The 17,198-nt window shown below is 46.1% G+C and overlaps 1 protein-coding gene and 1 long non-coding RNA gene across 3 annotated transcripts in view; one reads left to right on the forward strand and one right to left on the reverse strand.

Moving 5' to 3' along the window:
• Window positions 1–17,198, reverse strand: part of LOC140622954 (uncharacterized) — a 51,607-nt gene that overhangs the window by 26,663 nt on the left and 7,746 nt on the right. The gene's annotated exons all lie outside the window — the stretch shown is intronic.
• Window positions 3,847–14,630, forward strand: KNSTRN (kinetochore localized astrin (SPAG5) binding protein). 2 transcript variants are annotated; one of them, XM_072808777.1, is made up of 9 exons: window positions 3,852–4,218; window positions 4,407–4,501; window positions 7,684–7,813; window positions 8,737–8,784; window positions 10,075–10,180; window positions 10,397–10,490; window positions 12,290–12,351; window positions 13,107–13,181; window positions 13,902–14,630. In XM_072808777.1, exons 1-9 carry the CDS (start codon window positions 4,010–4,012, stop codon window positions 14,031–14,033), a joined length of 951 nt encoding a protein of 316 aa, XP_072664878.1. In that variant the 5' UTR covers window positions 3,852–4,009; the 3' UTR covers window positions 14,034–14,630. The 2 variants fall into 2 exon arrangements, with proteins under 2 accessions (XP_072664879.1, XP_072664878.1); XM_072808778.1 differs by lacking the exon at window positions 8,737–8,784 and having other exon boundaries at window positions 3,847–4,218.

Here is a 17,198-nt window from a genome sequence, read left to right on the forward strand (position 1 = left end):
TGGTTCTTTAAATTATTTGTGGAGGTACATGAACAAAAAGATGATTTTGAAAATGCTACTCCAGCTTCCCCCTTTCTGTATGACTTTGCTTCTTTGATCACCCCCCTCCCACTGAAGCATCCTTTTTATCCTCTCATTCCAGTTAGCACATGTATCCACTAGTAGCTCCACCTTTGAGAAAACCCTTCCTTGACCCCCACAACCTACCTCCACAGTTACTGCCCAGTTGCTCTACTCCATTCACAAAGTTTCTAATGTCTACACCTGTCATCTTTGCTTCCTCAATTCTCATGGATGCTTTAACCCACTCCAGTGTGGCTTCCACTCAGACCTACCCCCTACACCAGAATTCCCTTTGCTGTATTTGCCAATGACTTATTTACCGGTTATTTTCAATAGTTTACCACTCCCTCCTTCAGCAGTTTACCACTTCTTCCTCCTTGGCTTCTAAAACACCACCCTTTTTTTGTTGTCTTCTCGCCTCTCTGGCACCTCTTTATCAGGTTTCTTGGCTGGCATCTCATCACTGCAACTTATAAATGCTGCTACCCCTATCCCTGGCTCTCTGTACACTCTGTACAATTCTTCCCTTGGTGATCTCATCCAATATCTTAGCTTTTTTTTTTTTTTTTAATACATCCATATACCCATGACTCCCAAGAGTATATCTCCAACCCAGAGTCCCCTCTGGGCTCAAAGCCTGTATTCCAAACTGACTATTTGACTGCTCCACATAAATGTCTGAGAGGCATTTCAAGTTTACCATGTTAAAACTAAGCTCTCAATCTCCCAGCAACAAAAATAGTGACTATCCACACAGTTATTCAAACCTAGGAATTCTCCTTAGATTTCCTTCTTGGGGTGCCTGGGTGGCTCAGTTGAGCACTCAACTCCGGGTTACAGCTGGGGTCATGATCTCAAGGGTTGTGGGATCCGGTCCTGCTTGGGGCACCTTGATCAGCAGAGAGTCCACTTGGCCATTCTCTCCCTTTGCCCTTCTCCCCATTTGTGCACTCTAACGTACTCTAAAATAAATAATCTTTTAACAAAAAAAAAATTTTTTTTTACAAAATCTACGTACTCTAAAATAAATAATCTTTTTACAAAAATTTTTTTATAAAAATTTTCTGGGACACCTGGGTGGTTCAGTAAGTTTAACATCTCCCTTCAGCTCGGGTCATGAACCCAGGGTCCTGGGATCAAGCCCCAAGACTGGCTCCCTGCTCAGTGGGGAGCCTGCTTCTCCCTCTGGAGCCTGCTTCTCCCTCTCCCACTCCCCTTGCTTGTTGTCTCTCTCTCTGTGTCAAATAAATAAATAAAATCTTAAAAAAAATAATTCCTTCTCCCTTTCCCCTCCTCCCATATCCAGTCCAACATGGTCCTGAGATTCTACCTCAAAAAACTGTCTTAAGGGATCCCTGGGTGGCGCAGCGGTTTAGCGCCTGCCTTTGGCCCAGGGCGCGATCCTGGAGACCCGAGATCGAATCCCACGTCGGGCTCCCGGTGCATGGAGCCTGCTTCTCCCTCTGCCTGTGTCTCTGCCTCTCTCTCTCTCTCTCTCTCTCTGTGACTATCATAAAAAAAAAAAAAAAAAACTGTCTTAAATGTGTCTGCTTCTCTTCTATCTTTGTGGAGTCTAAATGGGGTGTCTGTCCAATCAGATGGGGGCCCCAAAATGTGGGGCAATCAGGTGAAAGCTGGTGGCATGGGTGGTGGAAGGATCCATCTGAGGCAGAACAAAAGAGATAGACGTTTATTAAATATAATGCAAGGGAGCCACAGGCAGGAGAGCAGAGGAGAGGTTGTCGGCTGGCCGCAGTGGGCAGGGGTTGTCTTTAAAGGATAAGAAAAGAGGCATGACGAGTACTGAAGCTTCCCTTTTTCAGTAACTGCCTAGTTGTAAGTAGCCCATTGGTCAGTTAGGGTCTATGGAGATTTCCAGGTGGGTCACCTGATGGGTCCATCTGTATTCAGCCGGATGGTGTGGCCTGTTTCTGCATGTCATTGCTCAAGCTTGTTTGCCTAAAAGTGGCCTCTACACTCTAAGCACTCTCATAGCCAAGCGACCATCATCTCTAATGTGTAGCCTCTCAGTATCTCCCAGTAGCCTTCCAACTATCTCCCTAGTTTTGCCCCTACCCCTCCTTAATCTATTTTCCATGAATTAGTCAGAGTGAGCTTCTTAAAATATAAATTGAATAACACTCTCCTGCTCTAGAATTCCAATGACTTCCCACTACTCTTGAGATAAAATCTAATCCCTTCATCTTTGGCCTTCCAACCTTGCCTCATCTCCAGCTTTATCTGTACCACTTTCCTCCCACCTTTCATTCTCAGCTAGTCATTCCTGCTTTGGGACTTTGCATTTTCTCTCTCTCCTCCATTGTTTATCTGATTAACTCCCACTCATCTTTTCTTTATTTAAGGATTGTATGTATTTATTTGAGAGAGAGAGCTTGGGAGAGCAAGCACTGGGGAGGGGTAGAGGGAGAAGCAGGCTTCCTACTGAGCAGGGATGTGGGAATCGATCCCAGGACCCTGGGACCAAGACCCCAGCTGAAGGTAACTGAGCCATCCAGGCACCCCAAACTCCCACTCATCTTTTATTAATCAAACATCACCTTAGATATTTTCCCTAACTATCCAATTTCAACTAAATTTTCCCCGTTTTTCTGTCATAGCACAATTGTGCTTTTCCTTCATCGTTTTACTACAGTTGGTAAATACATATTTATTTGAGGGTTTTTTCCCATTTAATTGAGACGTAACTAATAAGTTTGTGTGGTTGTTTACATTTCCTAGATTGTAAATTCCAGGAGGGAAGAGGCAAAGTCTGTCCGATATTTATTGCCCCTCCCCCAATCCTTCCTCTTGTAGGAGTGGTCTGGCACAGGGCAGGTGCTCAATAACTATTGAGTGAAATGAAGGAGTGCATTAAGTGCTTGAGTACCCTTGCTCTATTCTCTAGTAGCAGCTCTGAATCTCTGCTTAAAATCTGGATTAAGTGCTGGTGCACCTGACTGGCTCAGCTGGTAGAATGTGGGACTCCATCTCCCAGTTGTAAATCCAAGCCCCTCCTAGGTCACAAAGCTTACATTAAAAAATAATAAGGGCACCTGGGTGGCTCAGTGGTTGAGTGGTTGCCTTTGGCTCAGGTCCTGATCCCTGAGTTCTGGTATTAGTCCTGCATTGGGCTCTTTAAATCTTTAAAAAAATCTTTTTAAAAATTAAATAAATAAAAATAAAATCTGGGTGTTACTAAAGTTAGGACTGGGGTGCCTGGCTGGCTCAGTCAGCCAGTTATGCCTCTGACTGATTTTCAGCTCAGGTCATGATCCCAGGGTGGTGGCATCAAGCCCCGCCTAGGGCTCCGTGCTCATGTAGGACTGAGCTGGATATTCTCCCTCCGTCTCTCCCCTTCTCCCTGCTCACACGCTTTCTGTCTCCATCTCAAATAAATGCATCTTTAAAGTCAGGACTGAGGGTAGGTGTGACGGGTATTTCGACCCTTTTATTTTTTTGAAGACTTTATTTATTCATTCATGAGAGACTCAGATAGAGAGAGGTAGAGGGAGAAGCAGACTCCACGCAGGGAGCCCGATGTGGGACTCGATCTCGGGACTCCCGGATCAGGCCCTGGGCCGAAGGCAGGCGCTAAACTGCTGAGCCACCCAGGCATCCCTATTTTGACCCTTTTAAAACCTCACTTGCTCCTCTCCACATGCCCATCTAAATACTCTTATGCTCTTGCCAATCAAGCATCATGCAAAATCCCTGACAATCACAGACCAAATAAAGAGGATTGTGACATAGACTCTAAACGTGACTGCGTGTGTGTCTCAAGCCCGGAATATGACTCATATTCTGGCTCATATGAGCCAGAATATGGCTCATAGCTCCTTTCAGACCAACAAGGTGCACCACTCCCCTCCCTGCCCAGACCTGGGGCCTCCGACACCCACAGCCTAGAAGCCCGGGCTTTCGCCTCGGCTCTGCTCTGCCGTACAGCATGGCAGCCCCTCAAGGCGTGGCCCACAGCACCACGCGCCGTACAACATGGCCGCCTACGGGGCGCGCTCAGAGTCCCCTCCCGCCCAATCACCGGAAGTTTCCATTTGAAAGCGCGGCGGCAGCCCGGGTAGCTGGTGCGGCAGTTACCGCGCAGCGTCCTTTGAACCAGGGCGACGAGGGCAGCGGCCAGGAGCTGCAGGCGCCTGGGTTCGGCTCCCCCGGGGCGAGGGACGGGCTGGATGTCGGGGGCGCGCGGGATGGACCGGGAATGGAGAATTTTCTTTCGCCCGACTTCTTCCCCGGGCCGGGACAGGCCAGGTCGCGCTCTCCGGGGCCCTCCGCCTACTCGGGCCCCCTGACCCACCAGAGGGTAACATTCACCTTGCACCTTCCAGGGCCCAGCCGTGCCGCCTCGTTACGATGACCAGCGTGGTTAAGACCATATACACCCTGCAGCCTCCCGCTGTGCAGAGCGGCGGCCTGCCGTCAGGTGGGTGCCCTCGCCGCCCTGCGGACCGGCCGGGGCGGTCAGGCTGGGGAGTACGAGGGCTCAGGTCGGGGGCCGGGAAAGGGGGGCGCCGGCAGGGGACGGGCATTCCATAGGCTCTGACAACCTGCTGACTCCCCTAGAACCGGGCTATCTATTTAGGTTTATGATGGGGGCTGGGGAAGGGCCCTGTGGAAGGATTTTAGACCTGCCCTCCCTCTTTCGTCCTCCCAAACCTAATCGTGCTGCATTCACTAATTAGATTCAAGTTGCTGATTGTTCCACAATATTATTTCCTCAAGTTAGGAATCCCTTTTTAAACAATTGCCCGTTTTATTTTCAGATCTGGGCTATCTGGAGGGACTGGGTTTGTTGTCAGGGAGAAGGGAGGAGAGTCATTTGAGAAGCCTCATTCTTAGAGAGAGGCACTACGGTTCGCACCGTGTCTCTCATAAGGTAAACTATATCAAAACATCAAAAAATGTTTGTTGGGTGAAGGGAGAGAGAGGGGCCAAGCTTAGCCACAGTTTTCCACAACCTTGGGAATAGAAATAGGATTAAAAGCAATATCTGATTGCTTTGCCATCTTGCTTTGTGTGTTACTGGGCTTGTGGTTGAAAGTAATCTCCTAGGCTCTGCGGTTATGGAGCTGCCTAATCTGGAGAGCAGAGCACAAAATAAGCTACAAACATCAGAACCTGTGTGGGAGTTTTTGAAGGAGCTATTTAAGACCCCTTCCCAGGGGACTCTTCCCAGGTGGTTGGTGCAGTAGCTGGATTGATCTGTGAAGTGAACAGGCTTTTCTCCAAAGGCTTATAGTTTTGTTTTTTAATCTTACCTGGCCTAAGAACATCTGGCATGGGAGCTGGGGCCAGGCCCCTTGCCCTCCCTTTGCCTTGGAAGGCATTGCCCTTCCTTGGGTGGAGAGTGATTGGCTCTCCCCAGCCAAGTTAGAAGTTTTTATCTCAGCTTTCTCTCTCTGTCCCAGCTTTATGATCATATATAATCTCAGTAGTTGAATATTTTAAGGCTGTCGCCCAGGTTTTTTTTTTTTTTGACTATATAACATACATATGTAAAAAGAATTGAAAGTTAGAAAGTGTAGACCTTGACCAACCATCCAGTTCTCCTTAGCATTTCTTATTTCAAGAAGACAGTCTTTGTTAAATCCTAAGTTTTTCCTATAATGAAGTCCTTAGGCTCTAGCAAGTACAGATTATTAGAACTGATTCCAGTCAATGAAGAGGGGTAATGTTTTTTTAAGATTTTATTTATTTATTCATGAGAGAGAGAGAGAGAGAGAGAGAGAGAGGCAGAGACATAGGCAGAGGGAGAAGCAGGCTCCCTGTGGGGAGCCCAATGTGGGACTCCATCCCGGGACCTCAGGATCATGACCTGAGCCAAAGGCAGGCACACAACCACTGAGCCACCCAGGTGTCCCTTGAAGAAAGGTAATTTTAATCAACTTATTGTTAACACCTTCTCCTTGGGGTAGCCATGTATGACTTACTAATACTTGAAAGAGGAGGTAACTGTGTTCCCCCCAACATTATTTTTTACTTCAGACAGAGACCTGGGGTGCCTGGCTGGCTCACTTGGTAAAGCATGTGACTCCTAAACACCAGGTTGTGAGTTCAAGCCCTATGTTGGATGTGAGGCCTACTTTAAAAAATAAAATAAATAGATTAAAAAAAAAAAATGCTTACTTCAGACAGAGACCTCAAAAAGAACCCTTCCAATATTGCTTTGTGGGTAAGAGAACAGAAAAATAGGGTTTAAGTCCCCAGTGAGTGTACCTATAAATGAAACAATTTGTTAGCCTGAGAAATCATATTTATTCCAAACTGCTGTGTAGCTAAAGTCATCAGAATAAAATCTGTGTCAAATACAGATACAAAATTTCCTGATCCCTGTGATCCAGTCAATGCTTTGTACCGCATTTCTTCAATCTGATTTAATCATTCCAGCTCTTAGTTTAGGCCAAGCTGAAGGATGAACAAAGTGAACGTTTAAACTGGGAAACCCATGGGAGTGGTTTGGGGTGGCCAATGGAGGAGCGGTACATGACTCCAGAACAAGTTCCTTGAATTTGCCATGGAATATACATGGTAGAAAGACAGTGTGGTAGAGGGCTGGCATAAGGACTAGGGAAGAAGAGTGTCCTGGCAGGGCCATTTCTCAGCTTATCTGGCAGTTACCCTAGCAAGATCAAAACAGAATGCCAAATAGGGAAGCTCTGGACTTAATAACAAACAAATTAAAAGGGCTGGCAGTAAAGGCAATCAGCGTGGAAAAGGGAAAGAAAAAAAAAGGCAAGGAAAGAAGACTAGAGGAGATGATTTAGAAATGGTCTGCGAAGTAACCCGGGGAGCTGTGAAGCATTCCATTTACTCAACAAGTGGGTGCTGAACCGCTGTGACTCTGCCAGATACTCTGCGAGGCACTGGGGACACAAAGACATCTCTTAGGTATTTAGGGAGATTGTCCAGTCAAAATAACTTAACAGTTAAAAGAGGACCTGTGGGCAGCCCTGGTGGCTCAGCGGTTTAGTGCTGCCTTCAGCCTGGGGTGTGATCCTAGAGACCCGGATTGAGTCCCACGTCGGGCTCCCTGCATGGAGCCTGCTTCTCCCTCTGCATGTGTCTCTGCCTCTCTCTCTCTGTCATGAATGAATGAATGAATGAATGAATAAATAAAATCTTTAAAAAAAAAAAAAACAGGAGAACCTTGCAGCAGCTTGAGTGCAGCCTTGGAAAGGGTGTGGAGTGCCTGGTGCCAGAATGCGAGGACCTTCGCCTGGTGGGTGGGTTCCGGTGGGTTCCAGTGGGTTCCGCTGCTGCTGAAGAAGGACTCCAGCTGGGTGCTGCCCTGCTGATGGCCATGCTGCCTCCCATTTAGCTCTCTGCTTGTACCAACATTCACTTTCCCACCTATACCCACCTGGCCATTCAGTTTTCTGAATCCTCAAGTTCTCAGCTATCCTCAAATATATTGCACCATCATTTTTGAAGAATTTTGGTTTCCATCTCCAATTAGGCTAGAAGCCGTGTTCTTCTGAATGAGTCTTCACAAACTGAGATGGGCCAGCGTGAAAGTACAGGGTTCTGACAACCCGGAACGGAACGGTTAGTTGCAGCAGTTGGGTCACAATGCTTGAGATTTCACCCACTTGTTTTCCTTTGCAGACACACAAACTCGAGCCACTTCTAAGAGCCTCTTACCTGTTAAATCCAAAGAAGTGGATGCTTCCAGATTTCATTCAGGAGGTTCAGAAAATGATGTTACAAAAATCGTCAAGCCAAGACGAGAGAATGGGTGAGAGATTGTTGGTATCCGAGGAGAACATCTTACTAGAAATTGCTCATTGTCAGGTTTAGAAAATAGGAGTCTTGAGAGCACAGGGCAGCCCGAGTCAGTTGTGTGTCAGAACCCTCTGTGTTGACCAGTTCTGAAGAGGCCTAGTGAGGGTCAAGATAACAGGGACTTTCTTCTCTCACCTCTTGCTCTGAGTGTGCAAATGGCAGTATTAAGGCCAAACACCAGCCCTACTTGGTGGTCAGGGTGGATGGGGCTGCCCGTTAGCTTAGATTGCCAGTCTGAGCGTAGTCCTGCCCAAGCTAGTGTGTGTCCCTCTACTCAGTTCCCTTGTGAGCCAGGTTGACATGAGATAGCCACACCATTGTGAGGAGCAGCAGGTCTGTCGGGTGGTTGAGGTGGGTCAGGAGTTGGAGTCCATTCCCTATTAAGCCTTTTTCAACAGTCCTAGGCTGAGACAAAAGGGCATAGGCTCTCAGAGCTTCTCAGGCTGTTTGCATTGTATGTAATCCCTGTTTTTTTCCTCAGAAGACCAGGCTCTTTGTTCTGCCTTGTTCATAACACACGTACAACAATGCTACAAGTGTCTGATTTCTTTGTTGTTGTTTTGTTTTTTAAAGATTTGATTAAAAAAAAAAAAAAGATTTGATTTATTCATGAAAGAGAGAGGGAGGCGGAGACATGGGCAGAGGGAGATGCAGGCTCCCTGCAGGGAGCCCGATGCATGACTCCGGGATCATGCCCTGAGCCATAGGCCTATGCTCAACCACTGAGCCACCCAGGCGCCCCTCTTTGTTGTTTTTTTTAAACATCATATTAGCTTCAGATGTACAACATAATGATTAGGTATTTGTATCTATGGCAAAATGATCACTGCAGTAAGACTAGTGAACATCCTGATTTCTTTGTTACTGCTTCTCTAGGCAGGTCAAAGCTGCAGACCCTGCCATCAGGAGGAACATCAGAAAGAGGTGAGCATCAAGGTGAATGAGAGTTGGCCACCATTTTAAGGTGGTGGATCTCAGTCCTGGTTGTGCCTCACACTCACTCGTGGGTTTGTTTCATGTGTTACAGTCTGGGTGCCACCCCAAGAAATCTGAGTGGAATTTTCAGGGGTGAGGCACAGCCAGGTTCGAGAACCACTGTCAGGGCAAGGATCAGTGATGCTCCCATCTTGAGAACCAGACAAGAGCTTTTTGGGCTCCATGCCAGGACCACTGTTAATTGGAAACCAAACCCAGCTTGGGGCCATCAATAGAATGTGAGCCTTCAGGTTAGGAGGCACTGTGTGGTCAGTGACTCTGAGATGGTGGTGGTTGTGGTGGTGGCAGAAATCCTGGGGAAGGATCCATCTCTGTTTGAGGCTAGCTTGGATGTTCTGTAGTTCTGAGGACAGAAATAATGCAAGCTGGAAAGTTTATAGAAATAGGTTCTAATCTCAAATCTATCATTTGGGCATGTGTTAAAAGATTGATTGATTTTAGAGAGCACGGGGGAGGAGCAGAGGGAGAAAGAATCTCAAGCAGACTCCTCGCTGAGCACGGAGCCCCAGTGGGGCTCAATCTCAGGACCCTGAGCTGAAATCAAGAGTCAGGCACTTTACCAACTGAGCCACCCAGGTACCCTCAGCATGCAACTTTTAATCTCCAGGTTCAAAGTTCAAGACCCACTTTGGGTGTAGAGATGACTTAAAAAATAAAATCTTAAAAAAAAAAAAAAGTCCTGAAGATAAAGTACTATTCAAGAAAGACTCTGAGGGCACTGAAAAGAAGGTTTAATATTGATGATGATAATGACTATTATTTATTAAGTATTTACTATGATGTGTCAATAGCTGTACTAAGAATTATACAGGTATTCTCTTATTTTTCACAATAGTGATATTATGCAATGTATTATCCTAATTCTAGAAATGAGGCAACAAAGCCTCAAAGAGGTTATGTGACTTACTGAGGGTCCTGTACCACTATATAATGAAGCCAAGATTTGAACCCCTGTGTGTATGACCCCACAAGTCATTTTCTTTTTTTTTTTTTTTTTTAAAGATTGTATTTATTTATTCATAGACACAGAGAGAGAAAGGCAGAGACACAGACACAGCAGGTTCCATGCAGGGAGCCCGATGTGGGACTTGATCCCGGGTCACCAGGATCACACCCCAGGCTGCAGGCAGCGCCAAACCGCTGCGCCACCAGGGCTGCCCCCACAAGTCATTTTCTTAACACCTCCACCTCTTCTTATAAGCACACTTACCATTACAGCTACAAACCGCTGAGTAAGCAGAAATCAGAGGAAGAGCTCAAGGATAAGAATCAGCTCTTAGAGGCCGTCAACAAGCAGCTACACCAGAAGTTGACTGAAACTCAGGTAAGAGACCTGCCGGACCTCTGTCACCCCTGCACTAGGTAATGCGTGGAATCCCGAGGGATGGCCCCGTGGGTGGAAGAAGACTGTATTGCCTGGTGCCCGGAGGGAGGAAGAGAAGATGCCAGGCTTGGGCCATGGCAGTACAAGGAGCAAGGGCGGGAAAGACCACCCGTGCAGAGCGGGACCAGCCTGATTGTCTGCATGGCACCTCACTAGGGAGAACTGAAAGACCTGACTCAAAAGGTGGAGCTGCTGGAGAAGTTTCAGGATAACTGTTTGGCAATTTTGGAGAGCAAGGGCCTCAACCCAGGTAAGAGATGGGACACAGTTGCCTTTGGAGGAGGAGTCAGTGCACTTGCCATTTCCTGGGGTGATTGTGGACGGTGTGTCAGGATTCCAGCATCCCATTAGCTGACCGGTTTAGTGCAAGGGTTGCTTAGCACAGCCCTGAAGATTTGGAGGATCTTTTAGTTCTTTTTTTAAGATTTAATTTTACTATTTTTAAAAGATTTTATTTATCTGAGAGAGCAAAAGAGCACAAGCAGGGAGTGGGGAGAGGGAGAAGCAGACTCACCAGCTGAGCAGGGAGCCTGCCTGATGTGGAGCCCATGGGATCATGACCTCAGCCGAAGGCAGACACTTAACTGACTGAGCCGCCCAGGTGCCCCTAAGATTGATTGATTGATTTTTAAGATTTTATTTATTCATTCATAGACACAGAGAGGGAGGGACAGAGACACAGACAGAGGGAGAAGCAGGCTCCATGCAGGGAGCCCATGTGGGACTCGATCCTGGGTCTCCAGGATCACACCCCGGGCTGCAGGCGGCACCAAACCGCTGCGCCACCAGGGCTGCCCCCTAAGATTTATTTTTAAGTAATCTCTGCACCCAACCTGGGGCTCAAACTCACAACCTCAAGATCAAGAGTCACAAGCTCTACTGACTGAGCCAGCCAGGGGCCCCTGGAGGAGCTTTTCTTTGTTCCCTTGTGATGTTGACTTTAAGCAACAGAATTTCAGTTATTGTGGAGGGAGGATTATCTCCTATCTGAACATTTTATGCCATTCATTTGGTGCCACCAAGTATCATCTTGCAAATAGACCAGAAATCTTTTATTTCTTTCAAGGCAGAGAGCAAATACTAACTTTCCCAGATGGGAAAAGACAGATATGATATTGTTTCAAGGGCTCCTAAACCTGGTTCGTCAGCAGACTCATAATGGTTAAATGTGATTTCTATCCTGACCCTGTCCCTAGAGAGCAGAGTTTGTAGCAAAGGGAGGAGTAGAAGAAGTAATTGCCCAAAGACTGTACAAGAGCTTCAGAATGAGGTGAGGAGCCTGAAAATACCCAGGAAGGAACCCAGGCCTCTTTGAATTCAGAAACACTGACTTCGAATGCTGCTGATTAACCTGTGATTTTAGGATATATTCTTTATAGTCACCATATACGTTTTTGTATGATTTTAATTTACAATGCATATGCACTAATTTTACCAAAAATAACTTTTTTAAGCCCAAAAGCTTTAAAAAGTTTTTTGTCGGGCTTCTGGGTTGTTCATTTGGTTAAGCGTCAGACTCTTGATTTGGCTCAGCTCATGATCTCAGGTTGGTGGGATTGAACCGTGTCTCAGGCTCCTGGGGTCAAGCCCCGTGTTAGGCTCCATGTTTAGCAGGGAGTCTGCTTAAGGTTCTCCCTCTCCTTCTCCCTCTGCCCCTCACCTCACTCCACATGTACACGTGCTCTCTCTCCTCTCTAAAATTAAATAAATGTTTAAAAAACTTTAAAAAATAAAAATAATTGTTTGTATTATAAACAAACCCAAAAAGTCCAACCTATACATTTCCTTTGGACACATTTCCTGCTAAGCTAAAGAGAAAGCAGAATGAACTTTTGACCGTATCCAAAGCTAGAGAGGAGGGAGGTAAAATAAAGCTCTGAGGGAAGGTGTAGGTGCCCCTGCCAAGGTGAAAACTTAGGAGAAAGTCAGGGACCAGACTCTTTGAGAAGTTTCCCTCATAAATATTCCTGTTCTTGTCTTTGGAGAGGTTTTTAGTTTTTGTCTTAGGTGCAGTTCCCTAAGCAAGGCTGACTTTGTCATTTGCATCAGTTTTAGGCAGTGAGACCTCAGCATCACAGCAAGAAGCCACCACGGATCATACAGACTCTATGGTGAGGGTGTGGGTGTGAGTGGGGGAGAGCTAAGTGACCATGGGGCTCTGCCCAACCAAGGTCTCTGCCATGTGCTCAGCAAAGTCCAGGAAGCAGCCTTTGTTTTCCATGATAGTGGGAGAAAGCAGTGGATGTGTACTCAAAATAGCATACTTTACTTGGAAGGCGACTTTGTGCTTACAGATATGAGTGGGTCTCAGTTAAAAATATGCTACGTTAAGACACATGATAAGATGGACCTGTATAGAGAACTTTCTGGCTTTTCAGTTCTCTACCAAATTTCTCCCCTTGCCCATTTACTGAGAACCGCACGATGGAAAGATCCAGCCTGAATTAAATTCAGCTTCTCTTTGGTTCGCTCCCCAAAGTGGGAAGGTAGTTGTTTGATATTGTCTTTGAGCTTTTATGGCCTCTTCCCCAGAAAGGTCAGTTGTCATCTTAGGATCCTAGACTAACTATGGAAGCCCTCCTCTGACCCCACAGGCTAGCAGTCACCTCTTCGATGGCTGCTTTGCCCACATTGCCTATGTAACTAGAGCACATGCATGTGGGGTGGTCTGTCCATCCTGTGGACTCCAGGGGTGCCTAGTAGCCCAGCACGTGTGGGATGCTCAGTGAACGCCTGACTGAACAGAAGGGTTGTTGGTGATCATCTAATTAACATTTGTTTCTTATGAAGAAGTTAGGTTAGTTTATATGAGGAAAGTTTTCACATATCTGTAAAGATTTGTTACTGTGTTGTACTTTACTCTCAGTTGCTGTTAGAAACATTGCAAGATGAGCTGAAGCTTTTTAATGAAACAGCCAAAAAGCAGATGGAGGAGTTACAGGTGAGAGGCAGACGTCATCCTGAGGCAGGATAACCATTTCCTGCCACAGGGGGCGGGTCTCTGGAGGACTTTTTCTTAACCAATTTATTTCTTTTTGATAAACTACTTTGTAATAATAGATTTATGGGAGCATTACAAAGATAATGGAGTTCAGTGCCCTTAATATTAACATCATGCACTATTGTAGTCTATTTGTCAAAATTAAAAAACCAACATGGATGCATTACTATTAACTAAATTCCCAGACTTCAGTTGATTACTGATTTTCTGTTCCAAAGACTCACCTCTACAGAGCTTGAGGCAATATGCAAAACGCTAAATTGCTCAAAGTAGGAGGTGGGCGTGTGTGTGTGTGTGTGTGTGTGTGTGTGTGTGTGTGTGTGTGTGTAAGCTATGCTTTGGAAACCTGATATCTCAAGGAAACCTATAATAGGAAACTGGATTCTTGAGTCTGGACTGCTTTCGATTGCTTGGAAGAATCATGGGACAGGGCACGGAATCCTAGAGAATTTCATGGCTCCTGTTTAGATATAGGAGTTTGTAGTAGAGACCATTCCTAAACCCAGCACAGATGAACAGATCTAAGATAGAAAATCTCACGTCTGTTGGCATTCAAGTAGTCTTTCTCAAGGGAAGAGAAGCATAATGTCCTGAAATGGTGTTGCCTTTCATGTGAATCAAAGTTTTGTGGGTGTTCTTTTTGAATGTCTTTCCATGCAGGCCTTAAAAGTAAAGTTGAAGATTAAAGAAGAAGAGAGGGCCCGGTTCCTAGAACAGCAGACATTATGTAACAGTCAAGTAAATGATTTTACAGCAGCCCTAGAGGAAATGGAGCAGCTATTAGAAATGTGATAAAAAGCAAGTGACCAGATGGCTCCCCCAGGGGAAGCCACTTAGGACATCTGCTTCTTGGCCATGACCTTCTAGGACTCACCATCCCCAGAATGGAAACATTTTCTGCGTAGGATTAAGGACAGTTTAGGCAAGCGTGCGCCACCCTTAGACTGGTGGGCTCTCCTGAACCTCACACATACATTATCGAGGCTGGCAAGAGGGGCCCCCAAAAGCTTGGATCAGCCTTCTAGGCCACAAAGCAGCATGCCATTAGAATCAGGAGACTAAACCAACGCCAGCCAGAGGATCCCAAAGGTCATGTTCAGATGTGTAAGAAGAAAACCTTAATTGTACAGTGGAGCACAGAGGCTCTACAGGAGACATCACTGAGAAGCCATGCTGTCCCCTTGAACTTGGAACACATTCTGTCTCATCCTGGTTGGGCTCTATACCTCATTGTAAATTAATGAACAAGAAGTTACTTGAAATGGCTTAATAAATGGGGGTGAAGGTATAGATAGCAATAACACCTACCTGAAATAATACACCTTGGAGCTTTTAATCTAAATCACTTTTTTTTAAGTGCTACTTGTAAAATAAATATTTCTGTAACTATCCTGACTATAACATTAAGAAATGAAAATAAGCCTTTTAACTGAAAAATATCCATTGAACGCTCTTGACCTGATCTAGTTGAGAAGTTCAAAACCTCAATCTAACCCAGAATTTTTTCTTCTACTTAAGTTCTCTGTCACCAGCCCTGCTGTCTTCCAGGAGCAGTAGCTGGTCTTCTGAGGTTGTCCCCTATTGACAGCAGTGGGTGCCAGACTCCACCCCCCAGGCGTGTGTCACTAGCTGCCTGTGTCCTCCCTATATTCTTGAGCCTGGTTTTCTGCTGCAATGTGCACAGCCAATCCTGGCCCATGTCCTAGGTCAGCTGAAGTCCATGGCAGGCTTCCCCTCAGCTTTACCAAAGGCATGGCTCTGTTTCATTTCTTCGTTCATCCAGGCAGACTTTGGCTATCTTCCCTTTTTTTTTTTTTAAGGTTTTTATTTATTCATGAGAGAGAGAGAGAGAGGCAGAGACCTAGGCAGAGAGAGAAGCAAGCTCCATGCAGGGAGCCCAATCTGGGACTCGATCCCGAGACTCAAGGATCACGCCCTGGGCCAAAAGCAGGTGCTAAACTGCTGAGCCACCCAGGCTTCCCGCCCCCCAGCCCCCCTTAAGCATTGAGACTACCACCCAATCGGGCCAAGTAACACCCCCACCCTGACTTTCAGGGCTAAATTTCTTTGCCTTCACACACAAACCTTCGCATAGTTGGTTATAGCCCAGAAATTATCGGAGAAACCCAGTTACATAATTCTCACCAGTGACAATGGCTGAATATTTTCTTCTACTCATTTTCAGCATGTTTATAGCTTAAAAGGTTATTTACTCAAATGAATCTGTAATTGGCATTTCTGGCCAAAAAAAGAAAAAGTTCTACTTCCTTCTTGGAAGGAGAGGGGAAGAACTCAGCTGTGGGATCTTGACCTCCTTGCCAGGCTTCCCTCGTTAACAACTGGGAATGTAACTCTCAATGCCTGTTACCCATTTTTCCCAGTGCGGAAACCCTGCTCTCTAGTGGCCTGGGCTCCCAAGGGGCCTTGCCTCACGGTTCTTTGTACCACCAGCTGATATTTGTGCACTCTTGCCTTCTCCCTCCTCCGACCTCTCCAGCTCCATCTGCCTTTTGTACATGTGTTCTGGGCACTTAATCTGATACCGAGGCCAGATGAACTCATGTTCTATAAACTCAACAAATGGTGATCTGTACCCTCCACTTTGCCAGATGCTGTAGGAAACTTTAATGTAGCATGGCACTCTTTTTTTTTTTTTTTTTTAAGATTTTATATATTCATGAGAGACACAGGCAGAGGGAGAAGCAGGCTCCATGCACCGGGAGCCTGATGTGGGACTCGATCCTGGGTCTCCAGGATCGCGCCCTAGGCCAAAGGCAGGCGCCAAACCGCTGCGCCACCCAGGGATCCCTAGCATGGCATTCTTAATCTCAAAGATGCTTGTAGTCTATTTGGCAAAACAATGTGCAGGTGATATAAGTTCAATAACACAGCAACACTTGATTAACAGTGGGTTGTGCGTGTGACATAGTTGTGTCCTCTAGTAATTAACTCTGGACTAGTTTGGTTGGGGAAGGTTTGAAAAGGGGCGAGACTGGAGCTTGAAGGAAGAGCAATTTGAAGAAGCTGGCTAGATAGTTGAGAACTTTCCACGTTGGTGAGCACATGGAGGTTTGGGGAGAGAGAGGAACAAGCTCAGGCCGAGGCAGCTTCCTTTCCCTTCCCCTCTGCAGCTCCTCTGCCTGACTGTTCCTGAATTACAGCCTGTGTGGTAAACTGATAATCTCGTAAGTAAACTGTTTCTTGAGGCACCTTTGTGGCTCAGTGGTTGAGCATCTGCCTCCAGCTCAGAGAGTGATCCCAGGGTCCTGGGATTGAGTCCCACATCGGGCTCCCTGCAGGGAGCCTACTTCTCCCTCTATGTCTCTGCTTCTGTGGGTCTCTCATGAATAATTAAAATCTCTTTTAAAAAATAAAATGTTTCTCTGAGCCTGTGAGCTGCTCTAGCAAATTAAACCCAAGGAGGGGGTATCATTGGAACCTCCAGGGAGAAAATAAAATCATTTAATGCTTCAGAATAAAAAGCTGAGGGGATATACAGATGAGTCTTGGGAAAGTAAGGGGAACTGGGGCTTGTTTGGAGGTTCAGGGTGAGAGGGGACTATACCTGACACTTGACGGGGCACTTGCGCTATGCCAATACATGGTGTATGTGTCATATAGAGGCATATACACATAACTCCTTGCTGCACTTTTCAGGTAATCCTCATTAACCACCACAAGGTTAGCACTATTATCTCTTTTTTACAGCCAGGGAAAATAGGCTCAGAAGTTAAGTGGATTTACCCAAGGTCAAACAACAAACAAATATTGGAGAAAGATTTGAGCCAGGAATAGCAGGGGTGGAAGGTACTTGGTGTTAGAAGTCTTGAAGATCCTTGAAGTCCAGGCTAAGAAATGTGGGTTTTTATCATCTAGGCCAGAGCTTAACGAACTTTCTCAGTTCACGATGCAGCCCCAGTTAGTGTCTCCATAACATAACCCCCAAAGAAGTAACTA

This window comes from Canis lupus, chromosome 32 (genome assembly GCF_048164855.1).
Source record: "Canis lupus baileyi chromosome 32, mCanLup2.hap1, whole genome shotgun sequence".
In the NCBI taxonomy this organism is placed as follows: Eukaryota; Metazoa; Chordata; class Mammalia; order Carnivora; family Canidae; genus Canis; species Canis lupus.

Excerpts from the sequence above, each read along its gene's own strand:
- KNSTRN (XM_072808777.1), top strand. The coding sequence starts at position 4,010 with ATGGCAGCCCCTCAAGGCGTGGCCCACAGCACCACGCGCCGTACAACA. Across the intron at positions 7,814-8,736 it reads AAGCCAAGACGAGAGAATGG|GCAGGTCAAAGCTGCAGACC; the intron begins GTGAGAGATTGT and ends CTGCTTCTCTAG. Across the intron at positions 12,352-13,106 it reads CGGATCATACAGACTCTATG|TTGCTGTTAGAAACATTGCA; the intron begins GTGAGGGTGTGG and ends CTTTACTCTCAG.